Raw genomic sequence first — 9,629 nt, forward strand, 5'->3', positions numbered from 1 at the left:
CACCTTTATAATCACAAGGTTCTGAATTATAACATCGAGCACAAAAAACGCACGACAAATTATGACGCAAGTGTTCCAATATTAGTTTTACTGCTTTTGTCTCCTCGTGAAATTACTCAAATGATCCCACGATCATCTGACATATATTTGCATTCTGGCCGAACTGTATAGGGCTGCTATTTGGAAAAATATTCCAAATACATTTTTAGCTAAAATCATGCATTTGTGCTAGGTTTAAGGGTTGCGTTGATCTAAATGTAAATTCATTTCGGTCTTTTTCAAGTTGTCCGTGTTGTATTGATGGTAGGAGTTCTTCGAACGTTAATTTAAATTCAAGTATTTCAACCAGTTCACACGCCATTGTGTCCCGTTACGGTCACGCTCACTGTAAAAGTTTGCTAATTCAAGTCAAAATGCTAAGACGCTTGGACGTTTTCTAATTTTAAAATTTGGCTTTGTTTCGTGAACCGAAGCATTAAAGCAGCGAACTTTGCAACAAAATTCTATACAAAACGCTTTATTTTTGTTATTTGGCGCAAAGCAGAATATACAATATTACGGAATACCGAACCATAAATGTTTCTTTGTTGCGAAATAACAATACAAAATGCAAATTTCATTATGCGTGCTTTCGTAGAAAAAATCATGCCTTGTCCAGCAAATGGAATCTTCAGTTCCATATTTTCGTCATTTTCGCCAGCATCCAGCTAAAATGGACGAGCTTTGATCACGGTTTTGCAAATGCATGAGCAAGAATGGAAGAACTCAACGTCATTGGTTGATGATGGATACCACGTGACTATCGTATGTATAAGTACAAGGGCAATACAAAGCGTTGTCATATTTTGTTGTTAACACAAGACAAGTTGTCGAGATTAAGCGGAAGGAAGAGATTAGACACTTCAAAGAACCAACCGCAACTTTTTCGAAGCAAAGAAACTGCGATGACCACTAAAGGAGCGATTTTTGCTCTCGCGCTGATCTATTTTCTCGGCGTAGCTCAATGCACTTACAGAGGTGGAAGGAAAATATAATTTTTTTGTAAAAAAGAAAACTTACCGTTAGCAAAGATTGCAATAAAATACTTTCTTTAATATCTTGACATGAAAAGTAATGTTTACGTAATGTATATGACAATCCTGTATCTGCAAAGCAATGTTGAATAGAAACGATATTAAAATCGAAAAAATAATGTTTTTATCCTTAAACTTTTCAACACCAATTTCAACTCAAACCGCTAAACGATGGTTTCTCATGCAGTCCAGCACACGTGCAGCTACTGCGACAAAAACGCAGTATGTCGACGACATTACAACGGCTACGTTTGTATTTGCAAAGACGGATATTATGGATCGGGAGAGTGGTGCAAAGGTAAGCAAAAAAACACCTTTTTGGAAGCAAATTCGTCACAAAACCAATGTGTTTTCTGAATCCTTTAAAACCCTCTTTAGTTATCAATCCATGCCACAGTAATGCCTGTCATAGAGACGCACATTGCGTGCCAAACGGAGAACGTTACAGTTGTCGTTGTAAAGACGGATATGAAGGGGATGGATACGGATGTTCTGGTGGGTTTTCACGGCCAATTTAAAATATATAATATATAACAACTGACTGTACAAGAGTTGTACAACGAATTGTATTTAAAATATGTATGGAAAGTTATTTGGGCTATAGTGTACTTAAGAGTAGTGTTTATAATGGTGTAATGGTATAGTATAGTAATGGTGTTTATGGAAAAAAACTTATGTGAGAATGCCCAGCTACAATAACAGTTATTAAACTTGTCCTGCCAAAAACATAAATAAAACTGCAATTCCAATAAAAATAAACAACCATCGAAAAACGTGAAACTAAAAATGACGATTTCGTGATTAAAAGTTTCTTGTGCGACTACGGGTCTAAACAGTTAATACGTGCTTTCGCAGTTTGCAGAATGTTTCTGCGTACGGTTTTGAGTCACGAATCCGATTTAGACGGGTCCAAAATTTTCTGTATGTGCTAATGTCATATGTGTGTTGGCACAAACTTCAAATCGCGTTTTTGTTATTGTCGAATTTTTGTCGTAATCATAACTTTGTCAAACGAAAACTTTTTACTTTGTCTGCATCCCCACACTTAAAATGTTATTTTAACAAAATGCAGCACTATCAAACTTATCATAGGTTATTTGTGAGGTCGTAAGCATTTTCATTTTTAGTCGCCGACCCATGTCGATCGAATCCATGTCATCAACACGCAAGTTGTCGAAAAGGAATTGACTGGGACTACACCTGCGTTTGTAAACGGGGCTACAGAGGCGATGGACGATTTTGCGCAGGTTAGAATTGATGTCTAACGCACAAGTTGTAAATGATGAGTATACAAATAGGACTTAAATGAAACATATCATGGTATTATGAATCTATAAAAAGCTCGCTTAATCGCGGCCACGTACACTACTACATACGTATATACGATATACGTTTAGCCACAATGGATCTAACAGATAAAATAAATCGTAATCTTACGAGAACATGTCAAACCTACAGTATATACATGTTTGAACATCACGTTATAATATATTGCACGCGATAAATCACTCACTAAAACGTCACCAACATTACAAAACAACCTAATCACGTTAGTTTGATGAATTCTGCTGAATGTGAATTGAAATTGATGAATGAACAGTATACGACCCATGTCAAGACGCACCGTGCCATAAAGACGCAACATGCACCAGCCATGGAGAATCCTACACATGTGCATGCAAAGATGGATACACAGGCAATGGACAGTATTGTGACGGTGAGTAGCATTTTGTCCGCTATGAATCGTGCCAACAGTAACTTAATGTAAGTTTTTATTTGATATAAGATCTTATTAATAATAATGTCGATATAATAAAGGTCTTGTTGCTCATAAGAAGGTCTTATAATAATATTATAAAATACTGTAAAAGTTTTGATATAACAAAAGTAATATACTTGATATAAGGTCTCTGTAAACAAGTCCTAGAACACGAAATACCGACCAAATCATGACTTGGATTGAGAATGAAAGTTATTTAAAACATTTTTAAACGACTTTCGGCTATATTAATAGTTACTTGGAAATACGACCGTTTCGTAGCTTCGGTGGTTTTAAGAAAAACAATCAGCGTTAAACTTAGTTTTCTTAGTAAGAAGAATAAAAATAACTTTTGGTTAGAAGTTTAATATCCAACGAACATCGCGGAACGAAAATCTACGATCATCAATCTTATATTGGCTTAAGGGTCGGTACTTAATCTGTTTTCGTTTAGTTCATAGAAAAACGTGACTGTCTGCGTTTGCAAAATATTAATACAATAAAATCTACATAAACGATATAAATTTACACATAACCCGTTCCTATGGTTTTTGCTCGTTGGCGCCAAAAACACAAAAACAAATTCTTCCTTGAGTCTGTTAATAAGAACTGCATGCTTATGTTTGTAGGCTTATTTCTTTCAGCTTCTCTTAAATAAATTTACATTTCTAACTGAGTTACAGTATCTTATTGCAAACTGTTCTTTTTAAATTGTTTTGTTCGACAAAAAACACTTTTCCTTTTACAGTGCTAGATCCATGTAGATCGAATCCATGTCACCAACACGCAAGTTGTCAAAGAGGAATTGACTGGGACTACACCTGCGTTTGTAATCCGGGCTACAGAGGCGATGGACGATTTTGCGCAGGTTAGAATTGATGCCTTACAAATAACAGTAAAGCAATTTATGGTTTTTACTGCAATGGATTCCCTTTAACACTTCCGTATGTCGCAATGCATAAATAAGAAAAGATCTATGGTAATTCTCAATCCAAACGACATGTCAAACATGCTCTGCTATAAGCAAAATAACAGCATGCTCGAATCACTACCAATTTCACGTTAAAAACTGTTAAATTATAATCACATGTGACCAAAACTCAAACAACAACACTTATGAACCATGTAAATTGTTCAGTATACGACCCATGTCAAGACGCACCGTGCCATAAAGACGCAACTTGCACCAGCCATGGAGAATCCTACACATGTGCATGCAAGGATGGATACACAGGCGATGGACAGTATTGTGATGGTGAGCACCACTTTGCACGCTTATGAATCGTGACAGCACAAACTAAATATAAAGGTCACTGGGACCTGGAATACTAAAATACCTACAGATACTAGAAATTTAACAGACTTACCATCACAATCTTACCTTGTAGTCATGAACTCATGTGACCCTCATCCATGCCACAAATACGCCACTTGCACCAAAGGAGCGGAATACCAGTATCAATGCGACTGTAACGATGGGTACACGGGAGACGGAAGGTTCTGTGTAGGTACGAACAAACGTGATAACCGAAACTATATTGACAATTTTTACAGCAAATTTTGGCACAACGCTATGGCACATTTATCTAAATCTTTCATTTGTTCGAATATTTATTTTGAAAAGGTACAATTACAAAAGCTTTAATCTAAGATACCAGCATTTAAATATAATTGTATGGTTAATTGCATGACGGCAATTGTTAAAATCGTTACTAGACGAGCGTGATAACATTGAGATAATAAATTAAAATATGTTTCCTTATAAACTTTCTGCAGAGCTTGATCCATGCCAGTCCAGTCCGTGTCACGACTACGCAACTTGCCACGCCACTTATGGTGGTCAATACACTTGCACGTGTAATAGCGGTTACGCCGGAGATGGAAGTTATTGCGAGGGTAAAATTTTATTTCTTTATTATAGATTACAATATAACATGTAATACCGCAAACGTCTTCATATAAAGTATTTAAAGTCCATAACGCGTGCAAAGAGTTATAGGGTCTATGCTAAGTGACAAACCTTATTAAGTATCATCTTTTCATGCAGAGATTAATCCTTGCCATCCAAACCCATGTCACCACTACGCGACGTGCAAACGTGCCTACGGTGGCAGACATACTTGCACATGTAATAGCGGATACACTGGCGATGGTGGCCACTGCGAAGGTAAACAAAAACACGTTTAACTCTGTATTTTTGACGAAAAGGAATTAAGCAAAGTCACCGGAAGACGTCTAAAATAAAAAATTTATTCTTGAATGTTTAACATTAAGTGACTTGTAAATTGACAGCAAGACATTTGTCATAACTTAAAACCTTTCCGAAGAAATCTGACAGATTTTCAAAGCAATTACTTTTCGTGTTCGTCACGTTTTTTGTAATCAATGTCACGTTTTCAGAGTTAGACCCATGCCATTCAAGTCCATGCCACCATTATGCTACATGTGAACGAGCCTATGGCGGAAGATACATCTGTACATGTAATAATGGTTATGCTGGTGATGGAAAGTACTGTGAAGGTATAGCAACCGCAAATATTTTCCTGCTAAAAGTTTAAATAACTTATTTTTCGACAGAACCGCCAAAAAACTATGCTCTATAAAAAAAATACAAAAACACATTTTGATAGTGCGATTTGCAAAGAGAGTGCAATAATGCAAAAACGTGCGTATTTGGTTGCAGTGTTAGACCCTTGCCATACAAACCCTTGTCACCGATACGCCACTTGCACTCGTGGTTACGGCAGCCAGTACACATGCAGTTGTAACAAAGGCTACGTGGGCAATGGACGCCGTTGTAAAGGTATATGTGTACACCAGAGAGTTGGTGAATTCATGTCCAACTTCTTTGCTTAAAAAGACGATTTGAATTTCTGCATTCAGTGTTCGACCCGTGTGAAAATGCCAAGTGTCATAAGCACGCCAAATGCAATCGGTTCGGAAGGTTCTACAAATGTACTTGTAAAACAGGATACAAGGGAAACGGGAAAAAGTGTCGACGTAAGTGTTTGAAATGTCAGGGCGTAGGCTGAGAGGACGGTTTTGGGAATGGTCTTCCATTACTTTTTCACACCTTTTGCATCTATACTAGTTAATTTAGTCTATTTTAAAAAGGAAAAAACCCATGCAGTGGCTACCAATGCAGTCGTTACGCCAAATGTGTGGTGGAAGGTTACAAAGCCGTCTGCAAATGCCAACCTGGTTACCATGGCAACGGGAAGGTCTGCCGAGGTGTGAGAGTTTGTCGATGCAGTTTTTTGCAGGCCACCGTTACTCAGCCCGTGTTGTTTTTTAAAGTCTTATTGCACCATTTTTAATGTAACGTGTGTAATTTATTCGGCAGTGGACAAATGCTACAATCATAAATGTCCTGTCCATTCCACATGCTACCCGAACGTGCTGAAAGGACGCGTATGCCGTTGCAACGATCCTTACTACGGAAATGGAGGCGTGTGCTACTGTGAGTTGTAATCACAAGAATAATAATTACGGTACAATTAGCGAAAAAGTTATAATGAGCTTATTAAAATTGAGTTATTTGCGGGAAACCACCAATTAAACTTATTTTAGTATTTTGTGGCTATGTAATGCCAATTACGTAAAGCTCAAGCTATGCTTTTAATTACGTCAATTACGTTGCTAAGCAACGCTCACATGTGCTGTAAATAATCGGTGCGCCCATAATATCCAAGGACATTTCACCAGAATTAATCACATAATGGCAATTCGACTTCAGTGCTGCTATAGTAGCTTAAGTGTCATTAAAAACACACTTTTATCCCACGGTGATTCAGTTGCATCGGTGATTCAGTTGCATTAAACTTAAATCGCATTTGTTCAAAAAATTAAAACAAATTTTATCACGCAAAAATGGCAACTATTCCAAAACAGAAAAACAAAACTGAAGTTTACTCTTCTAGATTTGTACTCTACGAAAACACACAGCTAGGAATGTTTGAAGATAACTCTGTGGTTGTAAAAAACGTGACCGACGAAAGGTCTCTGCTGACCGAAATACCACAAGCATTCCCTGGGGAAGCTATTTTAGCAACAACCTAATCATGAATGTGATATTTTTAGTTAATGCTAACACGTTCAGAATTATCAAATTGCATTTTCAAGCTCTAATTGACGCACAAAACACTCCCTCTCCAGCTATTTTCCTTTGCTCAGCAATCATATAAGCAATCCAAAGTGATGACGATCGTTCTTAATGATGACGTTCTGCTTCGAAGCTAGTCACAGCTCATAAGTGACACACGTCTCGGCCACTAAATGATTTTTCATGAAAGTTACAAATCATTTTTGAATTTTAGGAACAAACTAGGTTTCATTTGAGACTTTGCATTCTTAGATGTATACTATAACATAAGCTTTCCTTAAAATTGCTGTTGCAGCGTAAACGTCTTACTCAAAAATATAATATCAACGAAACGATCTGAAAAGTTAGTTTATACTCTTGTTAGAGATAAACAGCGATTTATCCAGAACAATGGGACAGCGATGTTATAATATTTGTGGCCTGAGTTATGTTGAGAGCGATGTCACTTATTTTTAGTAAGTGTTTCATGAAAAAATAAACTTCATATTGGAATTTCACGATAGGAGTCCTTTGAATGCTGTATTAAATTATTTTAAAAACAAACGTATCATTGGTATAGCCATCATGCGAAAACGTATATGTGAGTTATCATAGCCCTAATTTTCAAATGTGTTAAATTACATGGAAAGAAAAGAAACCAACAGTCTAAAACTCTAATTGCAACTTCTCAAAAATAACTTAAAAATGCGAAAAAAGGTGTTTTTCAAGAGATACAGCAACTTTGGTCGAGGGCCTGACCATCAAAACAAACAATTAAATCTGAAAACATACTTAATTAGCATGAAAGAATGATAATTCCACTCGAGCTAAGGTATGCCTTTAAATGTTTACATTCCATAAAATATGCTTGTAGTTGCGATGACATGACAACATGTAATTTAGCATGCACGCATCAACATCAAACCGCTTTCTAAACGCCACACAGGTAACGGTCCTTCAAAAGATAAGATTCTAAACAAGATTGACTTGTTACATTTAGCTAAATACTCTTGCCAAGCCCGATGTGGAACATACAAGAAAAAATTTCCGTGCCAGTGTAACACTTACTGCAAAAAGTACAACAACTGTTGCAGAGATTTCAAAGAAGAATGTAAGTAACTTATGCTTGTAACCAAGGTTATTTCTTTATACTTTGAAACGGACCATTAGTTCAAGGTTTTTAGCATCTGCATTCGGTTTTGTTTAATTTTTCTTCTATACTTTGTCCGCAGGCATACGACCTCGTCGATATGGGCGTCACTGAAGATGTAAGGAAACCTAAAACCAACGACAATCCACAATAAAACGTTTTAGTTTTATTATTAATGGCTGTCATTTAATATACGTGAAACTATTTTGCTTTGTACAAAAATATATAAAATTAATTATTGTTTTAGTGTTGATTCTATATTATGACGCTGAATGTTAATAAAATCGTTCAAAGTTGCAATTTTAATATCGTTCATAAATAAAAGAATACGTTTGCAATTTGAAGAAAATTTGCAGGAAAAAGTGCAGCAATAAGAGTGAAAAAATACGAAAACTGCGATTAGTGTTAGATGGTTTTATCTACACTTATAACTGAAGTGATAGCCATTGCCTTTACATTGGTAAGTGTCACAGTTATGCTTAATATGTGTTAAATTTAACAAGAAAAATTTAATAAGTTTTGCCTTAAGCTTAAACCTTAAGCTTCGATAAACCATTATACTGTACCATCAAGTATACAAAGTTGCTGTACCAGGCACGTACGCGGTACGAGCCCAATTTGTACATTATACACTGAATATGCTTGCATCACAGCGCTGACCATGCTAATCAACTTGTGTCACAAACCTCGACACAATAAACGTATATGTGTAGCTAGGTAGCTATTATAACTTATTAGTTAATATATAGATATATATATATTATTCTTTTTGTTAATAAAAGATAGCACTTCTTTACAGAAAGCTTATACTGTGTGCTGTCACAACTGGTCAAATGGTGTTATTACACAAGAAAATTACCGAGCGTTTTCATTGATGTCTTTAAATTGTTACTTGGCGCCAACTAACGAAGATTTAGCTAGAACCATAAAAACACCAGCTGTCTCAAGTAAGTATACTCTAAGCACTTTAATCAAACAAAATTAGCAAGACTACCTCCATAGACGAAGAACACATATTACGCGTTTGTTTTTGTTTTCAAAATCGCGTTTTGAAAACGACAACGCGTTGATCATTAAATTCGGGAGTTAAGTTAGGTAAGTAATGTTGGACGAATAATAACATAGCTGGGAATACAAATCACTCTAAAACACACACTAACTTATTCGTATATGATGACGTTCGATAATGATGCTTTTAGTACACAGACCATACAACTTATAAAAACATCATTTTTTTAACAACACTTCATTTTAGTACAAAATCAAACAAGATATTATACAATTATTTTCTCAGGTGTCGTAAAAGATCTTATAGTTTAAAAAATGGTTTCTGGCTTTATATATCATATAGCCTTAGATACTGAAGACGTTATGCATAAAATGAAATAAACTAATTGTGATAAAAGAACTTTCTCAAAAAAGGGTTAATCGACTTATAAATAATTTCAAATTAGAAACGAAATCAAGGCACGATTAAAAGAAATGCTGTCACGGTAATTTACCAATGTGCATAACTATATACTTTCGGAAAACCCCACAAATATAGCTTTGCTACGATTACCGATG

General features: G+C 35.9%; 2 protein-coding genes across 2 annotated transcripts; both read left to right on the top strand.

The window, feature by feature from the left end:
* Positions 1-882: 882 nt before the first annotated feature.
* Positions 883-4,113, top strand: LOC143465004 (uncharacterized). Its single transcript, XM_076963105.1, has 7 exons — positions 883-1,017; positions 1,261-1,371; positions 1,452-1,568; positions 2,201-2,320; positions 2,674-2,790; positions 3,581-3,700; positions 3,971-4,113. The coding sequence occupies exons 1-7, from the start codon at positions 945-947 to the stop codon at positions 4,111-4,113; spliced, it is 801 nt and encodes a 266-aa protein (XP_076819220.1). The 5' UTR covers positions 883-944.
* An 87-nt stretch (positions 4,114-4,200) lies between these two features.
* On the top strand, positions 4,201-8,401 carry LOC143465003 (uncharacterized). The gene is made up of 10 exons (XM_076963104.1): positions 4,201-4,340; positions 4,609-4,728; positions 4,880-4,999; positions 5,233-5,352; positions 5,516-5,635; positions 5,716-5,832; positions 5,947-6,063; positions 6,176-6,292; positions 7,914-8,024; positions 8,146-8,401. Exons 1-10 carry the CDS (start codon positions 4,223-4,225, stop codon positions 8,175-8,177), a joined length of 1,092 nt encoding a protein of 363 aa, XP_076819219.1. The 5' UTR covers positions 4,201-4,222; the 3' UTR covers positions 8,178-8,401.
* The last annotated feature ends 1,228 nt before the right edge of the window (positions 8,402-9,629 follow it).

The sequence above is a fragment of the Clavelina lepadiformis genome, chromosome 7 (assembly GCF_947623445.1).
Source record: "Clavelina lepadiformis chromosome 7, kaClaLepa1.1, whole genome shotgun sequence".
NCBI classification, from domain to species: domain Eukaryota; kingdom Metazoa; phylum Chordata; class Ascidiacea; order Aplousobranchia; family Clavelinidae; genus Clavelina; species Clavelina lepadiformis.